The following is a 21,986-nucleotide window of genomic DNA, read 5'->3' on the forward strand; positions in this document are numbered from 1 at the left end:
ATTAGTCTGTTTATAAATTTCCCCATGTTAAGTCATTCCATTTTTCCCTTTGAGAACCTCAGATTAAAAGCCTTTCCTCACCAGAAAATTCAGATACCAAGAGTCCTAATCTTTCCCCCTCTAGAGTGTAAGCTCATTGTGGGCAGGGAATGTATCTGTTTATCGTTGTATTGAAGCAGCGTCGCTCAGTGGAAAGAGCCCGGGCTTGGGAGTCAGAGGTCATGGGTTCTAATCCCGGCTCCGCCGCTTAGCAGCTGTGTGACTTTGGGCAAGTCACTTCATTTCTCTGGGCCTCAGTCACCTCATCTGGAAAATGGGGATGAAGACTGTGAGCCCCAGTGTGGGACAACCTCATCACCTTGTATCCCCCAGTGCTTGGAATAGTGGTTGGCACATAGTGAGAGCTTAACAAATACCACTATTACTATTATTATTACTCTCCCAAGCACTTAGTACGGTGCTTTGCACACAGTAAGCGCTTAAGAAATATGGCTGAATAAATGAATGCCTTCTAACTCAATTGTTCTCCCTCAAGCACTTAGCAGGGTGAGCTGTCTAGAGTTGGTAACTCCATGGGAAGCAGCATGGTGCAGTGGAAAGAGCCCAGGCTTGGGAGTCAGAGGTCATGGGTTCGAATCCCAGCTCTGCCACTTGTCAGTTGGGTGACTGTGGGCAAGTCACTTCACTTCTCTGGGCCTCAGTGACCTCATCTGTAAAATGGGGATGAAGACTGTGAGCCTCATGTGGGACAATGTGACTACCCTGTATAATAATGTTGATATTGGTTAAGTGCTTACTATGTGCAGAGCACTGTTCTAAGCGCTAGAGTAGTTACAGGGTAATCAGGTTGTCCCACATGAGGCTCACAGTCTTCATCCCCATTATACAGATGAGGGAACTGAGGCCCAGAGAAGCCCACAGTCAGCTGGCAAGTGGCAGAGCTGGAATTCGAACCCGTGACCTCTGCCTCCCCAGCCTGTGCTCTTTCCACTGAGCCACGATGTTTCTCCAGCGCTTAGAACAGTGTTCCGCACATAGGGCTTAACAAATACCAACATCTGAAATATTATTGATTTGGGAGAGGCGGGCACAGACGGGATGGCGGTGGTGGGCGAGGGAGAAGGTTGAAAATGCGTCTGCCCTGTGGGGATGGCAAGAGGCGCCCTGAGGGGAGTAAGCGCTCAGTAAATACTATCGAATGAATGAATGAGTGAATGAATGAATGAGGGCGCCCCGCCATCTTGCCGACCTCGGCGCCACAGGGAGGCGCGAGCCCCGCCCTAACGGCCGAGCACGAGGCCGCTATTCGCGCCTTTTTTTCCCGCCTTCTCTGTGACGCCACGCGCCGTGGGGGGGGGAAACGCAGGGGCGGCCGCTGATTGGCGGAGGGCCCTAGAAACAAGGGTGGAGACGGCTGGCGATTGGGCGAAGCCTCGAGGGGCACGAGGAAGGCCGGAGGCCTGCGGCAGTTTGACAGCTGCGGCCTGCTGCGCATGCGCGGCCCCCCCCCTTAATTCGGTGGCGTCGGTGGGCAGAAAGTGGGGGCCTGCGAAGGTAGGAGGGAGAGAGAGAGAGAGAGAGGGAGAGAGAGAGAGAGAGAGAGAGAGAGAAAGAAAGGCAGGAGGGAAGGGAAGGAAGGACCGACCCACACCAAGCTCCCCCACATCGGGAGATTTACATTATTTGGAGGGAAAGAGCCCAAGCTGGGGAAGCCCGAGGTCGTGGGTTCAAATCCCGCCTCTGCCTCTTGTCAGCCGGGTGACTGGGGGCGAGGCGCTCCACTTCTCTGGGCCTCAGTGACCTCATCTGGAAAATGGGGATGAAGACTGGGAGCCCCACGAGGGACAACCTCATGACCCTGTATCCACCCCAGTGCTTAGAACAGTGCTCTGCACATAGTAAGTGCTTAACAAATGCCACTATTATCCTTATTATTATTAAAATGGGGAGGAAGACTGGGAGCCCCACGTGGGACAACCTCATTCCCCTGTCTCTCCCCCAGCGCTTAGAACAGTGCTCAGTACATAGTAAGTGTTTAACAAATACCACCATTATTATTATTATTAAAATGGGAATGAAGACTGGAGCCCCATGTGGGACAACCTGATGACCCTGTATCTCCCCCAGCGCTTAGAACAGTGCTCTGCACATAGTAAGCGCTTAACAAATGCCAACATTATTATTAAAATGATAAAGACTGGGAGCCCCCCGTGGGACAACCTCACTACCCTGGATCCATCCCAGCGTTTAGAACAGTGCTCTGCACATAGCGCTTAACAAATACAAATATTATTATTATTAAAATGGGGATGAAGACTGAGAGCCCCACATGGGACAACCTGATGACCCTGTATCTCCCCCAGTGCTTAGAACAATGCTCTGCACATAGTAAGCGCTTAACAAATACCAACATTATTATTATTCTTAAAATGGGGGTGAAGACTGGGAGCCCCACTTGGGACAACTTCATTACCCTGTATCCACCCCAGCGTTTAGGACAGTGCTCTGCACATAGTAAGCGCTTAACAAATGCCAACATTATTATTATTATTAATATTATTAAAATGGGGATGAAGACTGGGAGCCCCACGTGGGTCAACCTCATTACCCTGTATCCACCTCAGCGCTTAGAACAGTACTCTGCACATACTAAGCACTTAACAAATACCAACATTATTATTATCATTAAAATGGGGATGAAGACTGGGAGCCCTACGTGGGACAACCTGATGACCCTGTCTCTCCCCCAGTGCTTAGAACAGTGCTCTGCACATAGTAAGCATTTAACAAATACCAACATTATTATTAAAATGGGGATGAAGACTGGGAGCCCCACAGGGGACAACTTAGTCACCTTGTATTCACCCTCCCCCCCCAGTGCTTAAAACAGTGCTTGCACCTAGTAAGCCCTTCACAAATGCCATTATCATTATTCTTTTTTATTTCAAGCAGCCAGGATCAAAATCTCCCGTAGGAGTCGGAGGTCGTGGGTTCTAATCCCCGCTCCGCCACTTGTCAGCTGTGTGACTTTGGGCAAGTCACTTCACCTCTCTGGGCCTCAGTTCCCTCATCTGGAAAATGGGGATAATAATGTTGGTATTTGTTAAGCGCTTACTGTTCTAAGCACTGGGATGAAAACTGGGAGCCTCACGTGGGACAACCTGATTACCCTGTATCTACCCTAGCACTTAGAACAGTGGTCAGCACATAGCAGCACTTTACAAATACCAACATTATTATTCCTTCACTCTCCCACCCTTCTCCAAACCCCCTTTTTAGCGAGAAGGGCCTGACGCCCTCTTTGCCCAGAAATAGTGGGTGAAATGGGGGCTGTCCGGCTTTAAAAAAGCAGTTGAATTTGAGCATAACCCAGATTTGACTTTTATTATTCACAATAATAATAATAATAATGATGTTTGTTAGGCGCTTACTATGTGCCAACCACCGTTCTGAATGCTGAGGTCGTCAGTTGTCCCACGTGGGGCTCACAGTCTTCATCCCCATTTTACAGATGAGGTCACTGAGCCCCAGAGAAGTGAAGCGACTTGCCCAAAGTCACCCAGCTGATAAGTGGCGGAGCCGGAATTAGAACCCACGACCTCTGACTCCTATGGGAGACTTTGATCGTGGCTGCTTGATCGCGGCCTCTTTCCACTGAGACACACTGCTTCTCCTTATTTTATTGATAAAGCTTTTCTTTTTCTTTAAACCAAGCTGGGAAAGCTTGGCATAGATGTCCATCCCCTTGATTCTATTTATTGCTATTGTTTTTGTCTGTCTGTCTCCCCCGATTAGACTGTGAGCCCGTCAATGGGCAGGGACTGTCTCTATCTGCTGCCAATTTGTACATATGTGCATATGCTCTGCACATAGTAAGCGCTCAATAAATACTATTGAATGAATGAAGAAGGGTCCTGGTGGTAGCAGTTCCTTTGTGTGAGGCCCCTCGTTTTCATCTTTGGCTCTTCTTGATTTGTAGACCCAAGAAAATGTCTGGCAACAACTGGTTTGGGAGTCCGCAGGTCCCCAGCTTCGCTCAAATGCTAAAAAAGAACTTGCCTATCCAGTCGCCTTCCAAGACGGTGATCGTGCCCTCAGAATCTCCAATATCGGAAAGTTACAGAACTTCCAGTTTGGCATCCAAGATTACAGCCATCACAGGTGAGGTTTAATACACAATCACTTGAGTGCTTACATGTTCCCTGAGACCTACACCCAGCTTTTAGGTAGAAGTAGAACCGGCCCCACCCTCAAAGAGTTTATAGTCTAATCTTTCAACTGTTTGGTTAAAAAGTAAGCCCCTAACAAATCCCATTTAAAAAAAAAAAGGCTACAAAGGTGGAGAGAATAGTTGTCTGTTGGCTTTGAAAAAGAAGCTAGATTGTAAGCTCGTTGTGGACGGCAGTGTGTCTGTTGTTATATCGTATTCTCCCAAGTGCTCAGCACAGTGCTTTGCATACTCTCATCCTCCCATCCCCATAGCACATATGTATATATCTGTAATTTATCTATTATTTATTTATTTACATTAATGTCTGTTACCCCCTCCTGACTGTGAGCTCGTTGTGGGCAGGAATGTGTCTGTTGTTATATTGTACTCTTTCCAAACGCTGAGTATAGTGCCTTGAGCACAATAAGCGCTCAGTAAATACGAGCGCTTAATAAATAAATGAATGAATGAAAGATGGAGGTGCAGCGAGGTGGCCATAGAGGAACCAAGTATGTGGACTAGGTTGAGGTGGGAAATCAGCACGGTGAGAGGGGTTGAGCTGAGTGAGAGCTTTAAAACTGATGGTAAAAAGTTACTGTAACAGCACCGTGTGGCAGCGAGTCCTCTATTGCTTTCCTTGTGGAAAGGGAAGTCGACACCGTGGTTGAAGGAGGTGGGTGCCCCCTCACACTCCTCCGCCCTCCACCATAACCTCGGGCTGTTGATGGAGTCTCCCATTCTGAATGACTGTTGAGCCCTTGGCCCTGTGACTTAAGACAGAGAAATTGAGCAGAAGAATTGAATAGAGTGCTACATTCTAGAATGCTGGATTGTAGATGCTAGAATTGAATGTGGAGTGGTAGGTGGCTGGAGTCCCACCAATAACCCAAACTAAGCATGTTCAAAACAGAGATCCTCATCTTCCCACCCAAACCTTGTCCTTCCCATCTTTCCCATCACTGTAATAATAATAATGCTAAGAAGAAGAAGAATGATGGTATTTGTTAAGTGCTTACTGTATGTCAGGCACTGTTCTAAGCGCTGGAGTTAATTCAAGGTAATCAGGTTGTCCCAAATGGGGCTCACAGTCTTAATCCCCATTTACAGATGAGGTAACTGAGGCACAGAGAAGTTAAGTGACTTGCCCAAAGTCACACAGCTAAGTGGTGGAGCAGGGATTAGAAACCACCACCTCTGACTCCCAGGCCCCTGCTCTTTCCACTGAGCCACGCTGCTTCTCACCTGTAGTCAATATCATTATCTTCCCTGCCTCACAAATCCATAATTTTGCCATCATCCTGTCTCATCTCTCTTATTTAGCCCATCTATTCAATCTCACCAAGTCCCGTCAGCGCTACCTTCACAGCATTGATAAAATCCAGCCTTTCCGCTCAATCCAGACTGCTACTCTGATGACCCAAACACTTACCCTATCAACCTTGATTACTGCATCACCTCCTCACTGACCTCTCTGCCTCCCATCTCTCCCTACCCCAGTCCACACTTGACCTCTTGCCCAGATGACTTTTCAAAAAAAATTCATCTGCATCTCCTGATTCCTCAAGAACTGGTTGCCTAACCACCTCTGCATCCCCCCACTTGGGAAAGGAGGGAAGAGTGGCCAAAAAGTAATGGAAGACATTGGGATAGACTCAAGGGGGTGAGGCGAAGGGAGTAGTTTGCTCTTGTGCTACCAATGATAGTTTGAGTGACGCAGCATGGCTTAGTGGAAAGAGCAGGGGTCTGGAAGTCAGAGGACCTGGGTTCTAATCTTGGCTCTGCCACTTACCTGCTCTATGACCTTGGGAAAGTCACTTACCTTCTCTGTGCCTCAGTTACCTCATCTTTAAAATGGGGATTAAATTTACTTAGACCCTGGAGTCAGGGACTGTGTCCATCCTGATTTTCTTCTATCGCCCCAACACTTAGAATAATAACTATTTAATAGGTACCATAAAAAAAGATCCTCCCACTCTGACTTAGACTGTAGGTCCCTTGTGGGACAGGGACTATGTTCAACCTGATTGTCTCATGTTTACCGATCAGTCAAAGAATTGTACTTACTGAACACTTAGTGTGTGCAGAGCATTGTACTAAGTAAGCATTTGGTACAATATAACAAGAGTTGATAAGTTCCCTGTCCACAGCGAGTTTACCTAGTCACTTAGTACAGTATCTGGCACATGGTAAGTGCTTAAGAAGTGCCGTTAAAAAAAAATGCAGGCACCTCTATTTTGAGAGCTCCAGCACCTTGAAGAATGTTTGGTGCATGACACTTTTTTTTAAAGGAAGTTAGGGTTTGAGGAGGTAGTTTTACTCCTCTGTCTGGCTAAGGTAACTCTGTACTCTAACAAATGTTTTCAGGTAATTTTCCGGATCCCCAGTTGTCCAAAATAATTCCTCCAAGTTTCAATGCTATCCTTCCTCCAAAGAAAATCCCTAGGGAATTTATTATGAAGTTCAAGCGTGGAGAGATAAACCCAGTCTCAGCCTTGCACCAGTTTGCCCAAATGCAACGTGTTCAGCTTGACCTTAAAGAAACTGTAACTACAGGTAAGTACATAAATGAATTTGCCCCATTCCCCTGGGAGTAGAAATCTATGTTCTGGGAGAGAACTAATTAGCTCAGAGATGTTTTGCTGCCTTTGAAGGTTGTTGGAGCGTGTCACATATAGTTCAGCAATATGTCGCCAATTCCTGACATAAAAGAAGGACCAGGAGGTCCTTATTGTCCTCATCAAAGAAATCTAGTAACAGAGAAGCAACTTTGCCTACTGGGAAGGAGCTCGGACTGGGGAGTCAGAGGACTTCTAATCCCGGCTCTGCCAGTTGTCTGTTCTATGTCAGGCAGTTAACTGCCCTGGTCCTCGGTTACCTCATCTGTAAATTGGGGATTAAATCTCACTCCCTCTTAATTAGGCTGTGTGCCCCATATGGGAGAGGGACTGTGCCCCGCCTGATTATCTTGTATCTACTCTAGCTCATAGTACAGTGATTGGCTCAGGTAAATACTTAAGTACCATTAAAAATAACACAAACACACATAACAAAAAAGCAGATTGCTGAGTATATCGGGATTTTGAGGCTGTGACTCATGCCCATTCAAGCTAAAATCTTTGCCTTGCTGTGGTTTGCCTTTTGGGCCCTGTATTTGAAAAAGCAAGGTGTGACATAGAGCAACTCTCTAGAGGGAATAAAATATTCAAGAGCTCTTCGTATTTTCACACTTTAAAATCCCCAGCTCTTGCTGAGTGGGATGGGAGCGAAAGCTCTGCAGTGTCCTGTTGCACCGAAATAAAGGAGGTGGTTTGACAAATCTCAACTCCTACTTCCTGTTTCCGCACATTACCCGACAAGGATTACGGTGGGTCCGTTAGCTTCTGTTTACTACGCCGCACGATTCAGCGGTAGTTTGGTTTGCAAACAGAATGAAAAGCTGAAGAAGAGGAAAAATGAAGGAAGGAAATGTTCCCGTTGGCCAGCAGGGTCAGCTTATCAACTACTCACATCTAAGAATTCAGACTACAATCTGGGGGCCATGATTTTGATCCTGAAAATTAGGTGGTAAAGGACTATAAAATTAGGCACAAGGTTAAAAGTCAATGGTTACGGTAATCCCAGCATTGCCCCCTGCCTGCTCTGTGACCTTGGCAAGTCAGTGTAACTTCTCTGGGCCTCAGCTTCATCATTGGGGATTTAAGGTCCGTTTTCCTCCCTACTTAGTCTGTGAGCCCCTTGTGAGACAGGGACTGTGTCTAACTTGATTAACGCCTATCTATCCCAACACTTAGAGCGGTGCTTGACATGTGCTTAACAAATGCAGTAATCTTCATAATGAGATTTGGGCAGTAAAACTCTGAACTCAACACTTAGGATATTGATTATCTGCTTTTCACAGTCATGAAATATTAAAGTTGCAGAGAAGCAGACTGGTTTCTATTTCTTTTCCGCCCCAAGATCCAGAATCATCCAACACCAAAGCTAGAAGCATGTGGCCTAGTGGAAAGAACACAGGCCTGAGAGTCAGAGGACCTGGGTTCTAATCCCAGCTCTGTCACTTGTCTGCCTTGTGACCTTGGGCAAGCAAGTCACAACGTCTCTGAGCCCTCGTCCGTAAAATGGGGATTAAGAGTGCAAACCTTATGTGGGACAGGGACTATTTCCATCCTGATTATCTTCTATCTACCCCGATGCTTAGGACAGTGCTTGGCACATAGTAAGTGCTTAACAAAGATCATTAAAAAAATACCTTAAGAAAAAAAAAGCTGGGTTCTGTGAACAAACAGGAAGTCAGGCAGTCTTCTATCCACTTTTCTGTCTTCGCTTGGCTCTTTGCGCTCCTAAAGCCTCTCGAAGTTGTGCTGGAGTTTTGAGTGTGACCTGGTCTGTTCGAGGATCTCCTGGAGGCTCCAAGCCTGTGAGTCTTTGACAGCTGGCCTCTGAATTCTCTTGGAATTGAAGCCTGTACTTCAGGGATCTCCAAGGGATCAAGGTAGAAGCAGCGTGGCTTAGTGGAAGAGTACGGGCTTGGGGGTCAGAGGATGGGGGTTCTAATCCCGGCTCCACCACTTGTCTGCTGCGTGACCTTGGGCAAGTCACCTGACTTCTCTTTGCCTCAGTTACTCATCTGGAAGATAGGGATTAAGAACGTGAGGCCCACTTGGGACAACCTGATTACCTTGTATCTAGCCAAGTGCTTAGAAGAGAGTTTGGCTCATGGTAAGAGCTTACTAAATGCCATCATTATTATTATTACAGAGCTGTGCACACAGGAAGTGCTCAATAAATACCATCAATTGATTGAGAGATGTGTGGACTGCCATCCTCAAAGACCCATGGATCACTCTCTCACTGCTATTGAACTGGAGTACTAGCACTGTACTTTCAAAAAAATGCAGCCAAGTGTATCTTAGTGTAAACATTTCCCTTCCCCTCCCTCTGAAGTGTTTTGGATAGAGGGACTGAAGCCTATTATAATTTAGCACAGATTAGAGCATATCGCTACTACTGTAGTACAGGATACCTAAGTGCTGAAAAATAAGTGCTGTAATTTAGTTATGTACATCTAAAAATCAAAATACATAAGTGGTGTACATTTACATTACTAGATGATCACATAACCAAAGTTACTCCAGTTTTTAATTCACTGTTTAATGTATTCATATTAAGTCAATTTTTGGATCTTGAGGTTGCATTCATGCACTTCACATTGTTTCCAATGAAAACTTTTTTTTTTCCTAGAAGTCTTCTGTTTAACACTGATTTCATGTAAACACTCTGGAGTTTTAACTGGGGTGTAGCAAAACTGTTGAAGCCAAAATGGCAGAATCCTGCCCACAAATGCTCATATCCCAAGAGCAATGGTCTGTTTTTGCAAAATGGTATTTAAGTGCTTACTACCTGCCAGGTACTGTACTAAGTTCTGGGTTAAATACAAGCTAATCAGATTGGACACAGTCCCTATCCCCCATGGGGCTCATTTTACAGATGAGGTAACTGAGGCTCAGAGAATTGAAGTGGCATGCCCAAGGTGTCACAACAGACAAGTGGCAGAGTCAGCATTAGAACCCAGGTCCTGACTCCCAGTCCCGTGCTCTATCCACTAAGCCACGCTGCCTCTCTTCTGTTGTACTTTCCCCTCTCATGGTGTTTAAATGGAAAGATGTTTTTAGTAGACCTTCCCTCCTGCACTGATAGCTATTGTTAAAAGAGATTTCATAGTAATTGAAAGAATTGGGATCGTGTGCCGTTGGGGAGGAAAAAAATGATCCTTCCTGCGGCCCTACCCATTGATCAAGGGAAGTTCAATTCGGATTGGTGCATAAAAATTAGCTAAAGACAATTGGTTAGAAATAATCCTAATAATGATACTCATGGGCCCTCATTTTAAAAATTGTATGAGGCTCAGATTATAAGAAATAATCTTTTTAGTAACATAGAGCCCTTAGTACCTTGCCTGGCACAAGGTAAGCAAATAACAAATGCCATAATAATAATAATAATGTGAGCAAAACATTACTGAAGTCTTTTTTTCCCCTTCCTCCATTTGAGATGTGTTGGTTCGAGATAAGCTATGTAAATTTTTTCCTGCTTCTTGACCTGAGCTGCTTTTTCTGGCCACAGGCCCAGTGAGACAATCCCTTCCTTTGCACATGGGCGTGTCGGCGTTAGGAGAAGCTCTGTGAGATAGTTGAGATAGTGACAGTTGGAGAAAGGGGCTGTTGATGGCACCAGAACCAGTCATTTGCATTGTTCCCTCCTATTTTCTCAACCCCTGAAGTGGTGGCCCCGACAAGCCTGCGGGCTCAGCACTTGCTAAGCCCTATATGTCCTGACTAACTCTGGCTGCCGGGAAGTAATGATAATAATAATGATGGTATTTGTTAAGTGCTTATTATGTGCAAATCACTGTTCTAAGCGCTGAGGTTGATACAAGGTAATCACATTGTCCCACGTGGGGCTCACAGTCTTAATCCCCATTTTACAAATGAGGTGACTGAGACACAGAGAAGGGAAGTGACTTGCCCCAAGTCACATAGCACCCGGCCTTGCCTCAACTCGGCACCCACATTTAACATCTCAGAGTGCTACTCGAGCGAGTTGGACGTGACATGATTGCCTCGCCTGGGTGAACTTTCCTTCACCCTCCTCAGGGGCCAGTGAAGTTCTGACCCAGCCTAAGATACAAGCCCAGATAGTAGCTGCTCTAAGCCGTTGATGTCCAGAGGACCTTTAGGAAGACAGCTTCCAAGGACAGCATAAACTCAGCTTTAGGGTCAACTTGGGCCTGAAAGCTCCCACCCATCCACCCCCGCATCAGCTTGCGGTAGAACTAGTAATATCGGCTCAGCATTCGCCTGCTGTCAGTAGGCTGATGGCTGGGTCAAAGCGAAACCTTAATGGATGTTCACGATATTATCTGTAGTGAGGAGGATTATATGTCTGCCCCTCTGGAAGTGTCAGAAATAGTTGAAGTAATTCGTGGTACAGCCAGTCGTCTCACCAAGTAGTCACTTTGTTATGGTTTTGCAAGATAATGGTTGGTTTGGGTTTTGAAAAATGGCAGCATTACCAACCTCATTTCACTGTTCATTTCTTTGAAGGTAATGTTTTGGGACCTTATTTTGCTTTCTGTGCTGTGGTGGATGGCATTCAATACAAGACTGGCTTGGGACAAAATAAAAAAGAGGCTAGATCCAATGCGGCAAAATTGGCTCTTGATGAACTTCTACTTCCGGATAATCCTGAACCAGAGGATTTAGAAACACCAGGTAAATAGTCCTATTACACTGTATTTCTGAAGTCCACTGGTCTTTCTGAAATATTCTTTATAAAGCTGGGCTTGAAAGGATTTGTGTTTTTTTCCAAGTAGAACCATCTCATGAGTGAAGGATAACTCTTGGTTCCTCAAGCAACACTGAAAAGCCTTATTTTAAAAAATAATTCCTTCTATTATTTATGTTAGATATTCTTATACTAAACATAGTGATGGAGGAAAATAGTTCTTTGGGAATCAATCTACTTAAAACAATCTCTCGGCAGGTGGATGGTGGAAATTGGAAAGCTTTGAGGCAAAATCAGGGGAAAGTGGAAACACACACACACACACACCACACACACCCCTCCTCCTTGGGCTGGGCCACGGGACTGGAATTTTGTATACATCCTAAGAAGCTGTCAGGAACAGATGCGAAATAATCAGTTCTGTTTTAGGTGTTCTAACTGGTCCAGGAAGCAGGCCAGTTAGCAAAGCACACGGGGGGAGGCGGAAGTTGGTTCCTCCCTAGGTTGTACAGTAGATCTGGGAAGATGGATGAAGAGTAGAACTCATTTTGCTACACCTGTGGGGAATGGCACTTCTCGAGTCCGACACTGGGGCCACAGCCAGTCCAGATAAAGTAATTTCAAGAACATGTTTCCTCAGTTTAAAATTTGAAGACTTTCAAAAGGACCCATTAAAATGTAGACTTTGAACAAAGATGTTTCAGAAACTTCTTTTAATGGGGGATTTTTCTATAGAGAACCTAGTTTTATTTGTCAGTCATCCTCCATCTCAGGAGTCCCATTCATGATTAAGGAAAACTGATGAGATGGCATTTGTGCTGCATGGACACAAAGCTGGTTTTTTCACTACGGCCTTGCTGTCGGTCCAGATACATGCATGTCGTTGGGAGAATGATCCCTAATTCTTCAGCCACATTCCATCCAGAATGCAGAGTGAAAACGTGTTATGGGCAGACTGACTGTTTTTTAAACGTGAAACTTTAGAAAAAACAAGAAATGCTATATAGATTTCCTAACGTGTGAATCTCTTTTTAGGTCCTCTCCTCATACCTGAGGAGCCTGTTGTTCAACCTGAATCAAAATGTACTCCAAAGACTCATTCCGGTAGGAGAGTTCATTCATTCATTCATTCAATAGTATTGATTGAGCTCTTACTATGTGCAGAGCACTGTACCAAGCAGTTGGAATGTACAAATCGGTAACAGATACAGTCCCTGCCCTTTGACGGGCTTACAGTCTAATCGGGGGAAACGGACAGACAAGAACAATAGCAATAAATAGAATCAAGAGACAAAAACAATAGCAATAAATAGAATCACGTCCAATTAACTGGAACTAGAATGTAAATTCTCCCATACTAACTAACGGTGTCCCTAGCACATTTCTGGTTGTCCAGAGCTTTGTAATCTATAAGTGCTCCTTGAATACATGCAGACCAACAATTTTAGTTTTTGATTTTTTTTAATTTCATGTGTCATCTTTAGTGAAGGATTATTTTATGGGTCTTGAAAATCATACCTAAATCTTTCTTCTGGTAGAAATTGGAAATAGGCAAGATTTGAAATTAAGAAACGTCTGCACCTGACTTGCCATCTATGTCCCCCTCTTCAGGCACCTAAAAGTAAGAAAGAGATGTGGAATTTGCAGGTGGTGGCAGTTGAGGTTTAGGGGTCAATTTCGTATGAAAAATGCCCATGAATCAGGTTTACCCCCTCTATCAGCATAAATTTTGCCTTCAGTCCAGTTGTGAGTTAAGAAAGTACATATGTGGATGCCCTGAGCTGGAGAGAAAGGTGAGGGTCTGTAAAAATGTCTGTGGCTGTTTTGTCTTTTTACTAAAGGAAGACATCAGCAATATGAAAAGATCTGTGGAGTCATCAAGGAGACATTTGATCATTTAATTGCTAAACATTCAGAGTATCAGAGTTGTAGCCGCTCATTGGCTGCTTTCATAATTGACGGGGGTAAGTCTAAACATTTCCGTTAAGTGATTTAGAAAAAAAAAATTAAAGGTTTAATTTAACCTTTAATTTAAAGCCCATTTAACTATGGGTTAAAGATCTACTGTACAGTAAATGTCCCATTTATCCACAGGCTGAGTAGCAATACTTCTGTTTATTCTCTTCTCTGATAATTTTTTTCTCTGTCTCTTCTCACCTCATTCCCCATAAGGGTTGCCTTCTCTTTGTAGGGAGGCCATGTTGACTCTGCTCTCTGACCCTTCTGTAGTGGAAAGCAGAGAAGAAGCCTTGGCCTTTTAATCCTATTTCTGCTGCTTTCAATAGCCTCCTCCTTCATATCCCCATGGCTTTCTGATAAGAATCATAATTTTCTGCCATAAGCTCATGAGTGCACACCCCTTTTTTATGTATCAGCAGGCTAGCCAGTGGAAAAGATAGGGGTAAGAGTGCGAGGTTTAGGCTAAAGAAATGCCACTTGTTCCACTTTAAACCCTACAAGTGGCTTCAACTCGTTCCCAGCCAACTGGAGAACCTTTGTGTGTGACACCCTGCCCAACAACTTTGTGTATATGGGAACACTAGGTGAAAATGATTTGCTTTTCATTTTCAGGTGGACAATGTGAAGTTGTAGCTTTAGGCACTGGAGAATACAATTACAGTCAAGGCATTCAACCTGATGGGAGGGTGTTACATGACACACATGCTCTTGTTACTGCAAGACGTTCTCTTCTCAGGTAAGATAATTACCCTTAGTATGGCACAGTGAAACTTGTTGCTTGTTTTGGTTTTTTATGGCATTTGTTAAGTACTTACTATGTTCCAGGCACTGTACTAGGCGCCGGGGTGGATACAAGCTAATCAGGTTGGACAGGGTCCTTGTCCCACATGGGGCTCAGTCTTTAATCTGCATTTTACAGATGAGATTACTGAGGCACAAAGAAGTTAAATGACTTGCCCAAGGTCTCAGAGCAGATGAGTGGCAACAGGATTAGAACCCGGATCTTTCTGACTCCCAGATCTGTGCTCTATCCGTGAGGCCATGTTTCTTCTCAGCTACTGTGTCTGACCTGGTTAGCTTGTATTGACATCATTTAGTAGAGTAATTGGTGCGTAGTAAGCCCTTGACAGGTATCACAGTGTATCATCTTAATTATTATTACCTCTCACCCCTGGGGTTTTGTAACTACTGGGAGGATTCTAAGAAGCACTTTCTCAACAAATTTCTTTATTCTTGGTGGAGAGTCGCTTAAACTGTTAGGATGGTCAAGACAGCTTTTAGTTAATTCTGTTTTAGATTTCTGAAATTGTTATTCTTTATTTTAGGTACTTTTATAGACAACTTCTACTGTTCTACAGTAAAAATCCCATCATGATGGAAAAATCCATTTTTTGTACTGAACCAGCATCTAATTTACTCGCTATAAAGCAGAATACAAACATTCACCTATATTTGAATCAGTTACCAAAAGGATCTGCTCAAATAAAGTCACAGTTGTAAGTAGTTGTTGTATATAAACTGTAGAATACACTCTTGTTGATGGATAGTTTCTGCCTCCCATTCTGTGGCATGGTCATTATTTCTCCAGTTCCCATCCCTGAGTGAGAAATGGTGCACGTTTCTCCCTTACGTCTGAACTTTCAGATGACTAGGTTTCTTTTAAAAATATATATATACATATATCCATTTAATTATATTTATATAGTTTTGTCCTTGAGTGTTTTGAATATGAGCGAGAAAGTATGTTTCTGTTTGTGAAAGACATTAATGCAGCATGTGTAAATTCATGTTCAATTATCAGGTTGTTCCTCCAGCTTGGAGGTATGAAAGATATTGGTTAGTGAGAGAGCTGGCTTGGGAAAGTTTGGAAAAGAAGTGACGAGGGGGTTTGAGAAAATCTTAGGCTTCTCCTAATTCCCTTAAACCAGCTCTCTCCATAGCCCTCCTGTCTTTGCTCCTCCAAGATCCTTAAAGTTGCCTCAGTCTGGCTCCCTCTTCCTTTGCAGCCACCACCTCAACCTTAGCTTTCACCTCCTTCCTTCTCCATGGCTCTCTGTTATTTGATAGATTTGGGGAAGGATGTACATGTGTGTGAGGAGGAAATATAGTTTTTCTTCAAGTTTGAAAGTGAACATTGTAGCCAAGTGACTTTTCTGGGGGCTAAATTTAACAATGGATCAGTGATATAGCCATTTAGTGAGCTCCTTCTCCTTGCTCTTGTCTCTTCCTGGGGCTAATGGGCTTCGTGTAGGGGCATCATCAGAATTATGCAGCTCCCTTATTTCCCTTCACTGGGGCCATTACTGTCTTTTTACCTATAGCCTTTTACAAAGTCTGAAAAATTGGCAAGTACCGGCTTTTTTCCTCAGCATATCGGCTAACAAGCTACTTTTTCTGTTACGATCTGTTTTAGACGGCTCAATCCTCATTCCATATCTGCATTTGAGGCTAATGAAGAACTGAGCCTCCATGTGGCTGTAGAAGGCAAGATTTATCTAACCGTATACTGCCCTGAAGACAGTGATGGTAGAATAAGCAGTATGTCCTCAAGCGACAAATTGACAAGATGGGAGGTACTTGGTATTCAAGGAGCACTGCTGAGTCATTTTATTCAGCCAGTTTACATCAGTAGCATACTTGTTGGTGAGCTTGGTTATTTAATTCTACATGGCTATTTCTCTAGTTTTTCTCCAGAGTTTTTTTGGGGGGTTTTTTATGCCCCTCCATGTGATATTATTAATGGAAACTGTGCACTGTGCCACAGAAGAAACTTTATTCAAGTATGTAAAAAGGGATTAATTAATTCAGGATGTTAGTTTCTAGATAACCTTGTTGAAGCATCACCCTCCAAGTGATGGTCCATAATAGTTACTCCAAAGACTTCCTACTCATAGAGTAGTACACAGTCTTACTGGCAGTAGAAACCAGCCCTGTGAGGTTTTTAGCTTCAAGAACTGGACTGTGTCCAAAATTCTTATCTCTTTATCTGAGGAAGGGAAATCTTCCTTGAGATGTTGACTTGAGTCTGAAGGCAAATGGGTGACTTAAGTAGTGGTCCTCACATATGGAAGGGGATACGAGAGTGGCCAGCTACTTTCCAGCATCCCTGAGGTAATATCAAGGGATTCAAATAAAAAGCCTACATTGTGGGAGAAATTTCAAGAGTGAAAGATGTAAAACCTTTTTCACTGGAAATACTTTATCAGTAAAAAGGAGAGTGAATTATTTAGATCCAGCTACCTCTGGAGTCCCTTACCTTATTTATTAGGATTTCAGATTTTCCTCCACATTAGGCAAAAACTGCTTCCAATTAATAATAATAATGTTGGTATTTGTTAAGCGCTTACTATGTGCCGAGCACTGTTCTAAGCGCTGGGGTAGACATAGGGGAATCAGGTTGTCCCACGTGGGGCTCACAGTCTTAATCCCCATTTTACAGATGAGGGAACTGAGGCACAGAGAAGTTAAGTGACTTGCCCAGAGTCACACAGCCGACAAGTGGCAGAGCTGGGATTCGAACTCATGAGCCCTGACTCCAAAGCCCGTGCTCTTTCCACTGAGCCACGCTGTAATGATGGTATTCATTAAGCACTTATTATATGCTAATGTAAATACAAGCAAATTGAGTTGTACACAGTCCCTGTCCCATTTGGGGCTCAGGGTCTCAACCCCCAATTTTACAGATGAGATAACTGAGGCCCAGAGAAGTGAAGTGACTTGCCTAAAGTCACATAGCAGACAAGTGGTGGAGTGGGATTAGAGCCCATGATCTGACTCCCAGGCCCATACACTATCCACTTTGCCATGCTGTTTCTCCCTATTGGTTTCAAGGCTTTCCCCCAGCTCTGCCTCTTATCTGCTGTGTCCTTGGGCAAATCACTTCCCTTCTCTGTGCCTGTTACCTCATATGTAAAACAGCAATTAAGACCATGAGCTTCATGTGAGGCATAGACTTTGTCCTACCTGATTAGCTTGTATCCACCCCAGCGGCTTAGTACAGTTGCTGGCACTTAGTGACCACTTAACAGATACCATAAAAACCCTCAAAATTTGTATATTCAGTCCTAGCCCAGGGACACGTATGTAAAATGTTCTTCAAAAATGTGGTGGTATCTATTGTGTTGCGGGATACCTTTGCCTCAACTTAAATAGGATTTATTAGGTTCCAGTTTAGAATCAGGTTTGACATCATGACCAACCCCAAAAGGTAGTGGAAAATTACACTTCAGATCATTCCCCAGTACCCCTCTTCTGTCATCCCTCCCCATCCGCTGTTCCCAGTAAGTCAGGTATAGCTTGCAGGAGAGAGTCGAGTTTGAGGAAAATTAGAGGGAGTTGAAGTGTAAATTTCTGGGTCTACAAGTAGACTTTTGCAGCTTTCTCCCTGGCTGCTGTTTTTAACAATTTCTGTAGATAATTATTATTTTATTTTTCAGGAAATGGAAGCTGCAGTGACACTAGAGGGTTGGAAATAGCTATAAAACAGCGCGTTGATGATACTCTTACTTCAAAACTTCCTATGTTTTACTTGGTGAACAGACCTCATATTAGTTTGGTTCCTTCTACATATTCATGCAACATCGAATTGGAATACAAATCAATTAGTCTGAATTGGACCCAAGGGGATATTTCTTTGGAAATTGTTGATGGAGCCAGTGGGAAGATCACAGAAAGGTTAGGAATTTAAATCTTGAAAAAAGTACATGTTTCCTTACCCAGAACTACCTGATTTACTGGTCTCAAATTTGGTGTATAGAATGCCAGACCAACATTTTAAAAGATTTAGATAATTCTGTAAATTATGCAATGTGAATGAATGTTTCTCAAGTCATTGAGGACTAACCTCTTGCAGAACAGTTTGCTCTTCCCAATTTTCCTCTCAACCTCTTGGTTTTTCTGAATTATCGGGTCACATTAAATAATTTCTCTTTTCTTTAGACTACGCATACATTTCAGTAAAGTAATAATATGCAAAAATTTTCAGCCCCTGCAAAATACATTCAAGATCACCTAAAAATGATTACCAGTCTCTTTTATACTCAGTGGACTGATGGGTACCCAATTGGGGGTCAGACACATTTTTTTCTAGGTGTTCCATTCCAGAAGTCAAAATATGGTTTTCTCACTTGTAAGACTGCCCACCCGAATAAATGAGGCATTCAGGTTATGTATTAACCGCTTTAGTCCATTTTTTTAAGACAATTTTGAGGTTGTGCAGTTTTTCACATTTCATCAGCACCATAATTGCTCTAGGATCTAGGTGGAGGAAGAGGCAGGGAACCTAAGATCTGTTTTTGCCAGCTTCTCTTAGTGTGCTCTACCAGTCGGGGCTCTCCTCCTCAGCATGATCATGAGGACTAACGACTGGAAAAACATATAGCAATCAAAATTTCATTTATCGAAAGAAACAACTGTTCCATTCGCAAAAACATTTCAGGTGCTGGGCATCGCATCTCTCTTACCGCCCATTATTTTAGAATCCGTCCTAGTCTCAGCCCGTATTACTCAGAACTGATTTGCAACCTAATTTCAAAGGACAAACAGAAAGCTTGGGAATAAAAGTTCCATCAGGCATTTGTGTCAGGCGTTAGGCATGTAAAGATCCTGAATAAAAATATTAAGCATCACTTGACCAAGTAGATGTAATTTTGAATGTTTGATGATATATGCTCTAGATAACATGTGATTTTTCCCTCTTCTTTAGTTCTCCATTCAAAAGTGGCATATCAATGGCAAGTCGGCTTTGCAAGGCTGCAATGTTGAGTCGCTTCAATCTTCTTGCCAAAGAAGCTAAAAGAGAACACTTACTTGGCATTAAAACATACCTTACAGCAAAAGTAAGAATTGTTCAAACAGTAATTTCAATATTTTTTTTTCCAGATTCAGAAATCCATTCATTCAATCGTATTTAGAAAAGAATAAGTTTAAAATAAAGTCCCAAATGAAATACACTTGTTTGTTAGCCCCACAAGCTGCAATATTTGAGTGCCCTTTGGGTGTATCACACTCTTCTAGTCAGTACAGGAGTAGCAAAAGTAACTAATAATTTGAATTTGGCATGAGTGTATTTGTGTTTGCAGGTTCAAAATTTAGGCTGGATTCATTTTTTCAATCTTATTTATTGAGCGCTTACAGTGTGCAGAGCACTGCACTAAGCACTTGGAAAATACAATTCGGCAACAGATATTATGGATATTGCAATTTTTCTGTAGAAATTCCTTGTGTTTCTCCATTGCAAAATCATGGTTTTCCTTTATAGAAAAGGCTTTTCCTCTTTTACAGTGAGTTTCAGAAGCTCAAAATTTCATTCTTACCTTTTGATTCCTCTTGTCTTTTGCCTCCCACATTTAGACAGTTGTTAATCAGTGGCATTTATTGAGACTCTGACCGTGTGCGGAGAACTGCACTAAGTGCTTGGGAGAGTACAGTACAACAGAGTTGGTAGAATACATTTCCTGCATGCAATGTCGAATCTGTTCATTCTTTCTCCACATAATTTCTCCCAAATCCTCCCCTTCTTCTCCGGCATCTTTCCACCTATGCTTCCTTCTTACCTTTTTAGTCTTTTTGTTCTCTGAGTCCTATTTTGCACTCTTTGCTATTTCTAAGCTAATTTCTTTTGGAGCATATTCTTGACTTCCCTGTTTCTGACTTGCTGTGACCAATACCCGTCTCCCCTTATGTGGAACTCCCTTCCTCATCTTCGAAGTCCTCTAAAAAAAATCCATCTCCAGGAGGCATTCCTCAATTAATTCCCATCTCCTATTAGCAGATGTATATTATTGACCAGTTTATAAATGCATCAGTTACTTTTTTAGCCTGTTTATGTTTTTATTCATTTTAGTTCTGCTTCTTACTCTTGGTCCTAGTGTGTGTTTGCTGTTTGTCTTCTTGTCTTTCCCTGTTCGGCTGTAAACTGCTTCTGCTTCTACCACATGATCCCAAATCCATTGCACAGTGCTGTGTACATAGTAGTTCTCAGTAAATACTGATAAAGGATCCCCCTCCATTTCTAAAAGTACAAAACTATTATACTTAAAATGCTCATGTTTTAGGTAATTCAAAAACCTTCTGATAATTTTTTAAATGTAACTCCAGAATTTTAGATTGTTGGCATATTTAGTATTCATTAATAATGTTATGCTATTTGAAGACTCGGGCAAGAAATTTTCAAATTCCATACTAATAAAAATAACCAGGTTCTCTATTAATCCCTGGGATAGCTACAAGGCAATCAGATCAGATACAGTGGCTGTCCCACATGGGGCTTGCAGTTCAAGAGGGGAGGAAAATAGGTAGCTTATCCCTATTTGACAAATGGAAAACTGAGAGACAGAGAGGGTAAATGACTTGTCAAAGGTCACACAGCAGACAAGTGGCAGAATTAGAATTAGAACCCAGGTCTCCTGACTCCTAGTCCCATGCACTTTCCATTTAGACTACATTGCTGACTCCTTTATTGTCTTTCTCTCATAACTAGTGTAACCCAGAGTTGGCCTAATGAGGGATCTGAATAAAACAAACAGGTGGTAGGGTTTTAGAGGTTCTTTTTATTCGATAAATTTATCTCATGTTACCCGGAGTCTTTTTAAAAATTAGTTTCTTTGGAGACCTTATTGCTAGATGGTCAAACTCTTCCTGTCAGTATTTACTACTCTAAATAACACAAATTATTTCTCTCTTTTTAAGGGTATGTCAGGACCTTACCAAGAAGCTAAAACACTGTTGAAATCCTATTTAAAGCAGCATGGCTACGGGTCCTGGATTGTGAAGTCTTCATGTATTGACCAGTTCAGCATATGATTTAAGGGAGTAGCATTCTTTGTTGCAGTTTTCTAGGTGTGTTTTTCCGGTAAACTTGTAAAAGATATTGATAATTTTCAGCTTTCAAATCAGTGTCATAAAACAGCAGTGTCATATGATTGCTGAAATTTGCCAATTTCCACTACATAGACTTTTTAGTAAAGCAGTTTACCTTGTTCAGCTTGGCCATTCTGCATTTGTTTTTGTTATCTTTACAGAACCATTGTCTAATCTCATATACACCTTAAAAGAAAACTCATGCATTGTTTCAGAGGGAGGATCCCACCATACCCATTATTTCCACCAGTGGCTCTACAGATGCCATTCCATAGGCTTAGGTTTTTTCCTAGATATTTATGAATTTCAAGAATATTCATGAATTACTGCATAAATAACTAAGGGGTCTGTTTCCTCTTTGTGAAAAACTACTTAGAGGGACTTTTTTTCTGGTTTTCCACCCAGTAGGAAATTTAATATAGAAGGAGGGAAAAGAATGCTTTTCTTTTCCTTTATTCCAGTGAGTGGTTCCCAACCAGTGGACTTGGGGATACTATTGGGCTGATGAGGAAACTTTTCTGGTGTGCTCTGATTATTTTTCACTGTGCAAACATCGGCCTGTGGGTTGGAGGCTCAGCCAGATCACAGTCATGGAAGGAATCTTCTTCTATGTAAAAAGTCCATAAGTGGTTTTATGAGCTCACCTTCTGTTTCCTCCTCTCTTCATTCTTCC

At 42.8% G+C, this 21,986-nt stretch overlaps 1 protein-coding gene across 2 annotated transcripts; it reads left to right on the forward strand.

Annotated features, from left to right (window-relative positions):
• The first annotated feature begins 1,439 nt into the window (after nucleotides 1-1,439).
• Nucleotides 1,440-21,436, forward strand: ADAD1 (adenosine deaminase domain containing 1). Of its 2 annotated transcripts, XM_029076384.2 has the most exons (12): nucleotides 1,441-1,554; nucleotides 3,980-4,161; nucleotides 6,575-6,763; nucleotides 11,314-11,481; nucleotides 12,530-12,598; nucleotides 13,336-13,458; nucleotides 14,066-14,189; nucleotides 14,779-14,949; nucleotides 15,867-16,096; nucleotides 17,890-18,127; nucleotides 19,158-19,290; nucleotides 21,143-21,436. In XM_029076384.2, the coding sequence occupies exons 2-12, from the start codon at nucleotides 3,990-3,992 to the stop codon at nucleotides 21,254-21,256; spliced, it is 1,731 nt and encodes a 576-aa protein (XP_028932217.1). In that variant the 5' UTR covers nucleotides 1,441-1,554; nucleotides 3,980-3,989; the 3' UTR covers nucleotides 21,257-21,436. The 2 variants fall into 2 exon arrangements, with proteins under 2 accessions (XP_028932218.1, XP_028932217.1); XM_029076385.2 differs by lacking the exon at nucleotides 6,575-6,763 and having other exon boundaries at nucleotides 1,440-1,554; nucleotides 21,143-21,323.
• The last annotated feature ends 550 nt before the right edge of the window (nucleotides 21,437-21,986 follow it).

Source organism: Ornithorhynchus anatinus, chromosome 12 (assembly GCF_004115215.2).
Source record: "Ornithorhynchus anatinus isolate Pmale09 chromosome 12, mOrnAna1.pri.v4, whole genome shotgun sequence".
Classification (NCBI taxonomy): domain Eukaryota; kingdom Metazoa; phylum Chordata; class Mammalia; order Monotremata; family Ornithorhynchidae; genus Ornithorhynchus; species Ornithorhynchus anatinus.

What these genes read in the sequence shown, in the direction of transcription:
- ADAD1 (XM_029076384.2), top strand. Translation starts at nt 3,990, where the DNA reads ATGTCTGGCAACAACTGGTTTGGGAGTCCGCAGGTCCCCAGCTTCGCT. An exon ending in CAAGATTACAGCCATCACAG is followed by an intron (nt 4,162 to 6,574) that starts GTGAGGTTTAAT and finishes AAATGTTTTCAG; the next exon opens with GTAATTTTCCGGATCCCCAG. An exon ending in TACTCCAAAGACTCATTCCG is followed by an intron (nt 12,599 to 13,335) that starts GTAGGAGAGTTC and finishes TTTTTACTAAAG; the next exon opens with GAAGACATCAGCAATATGAA.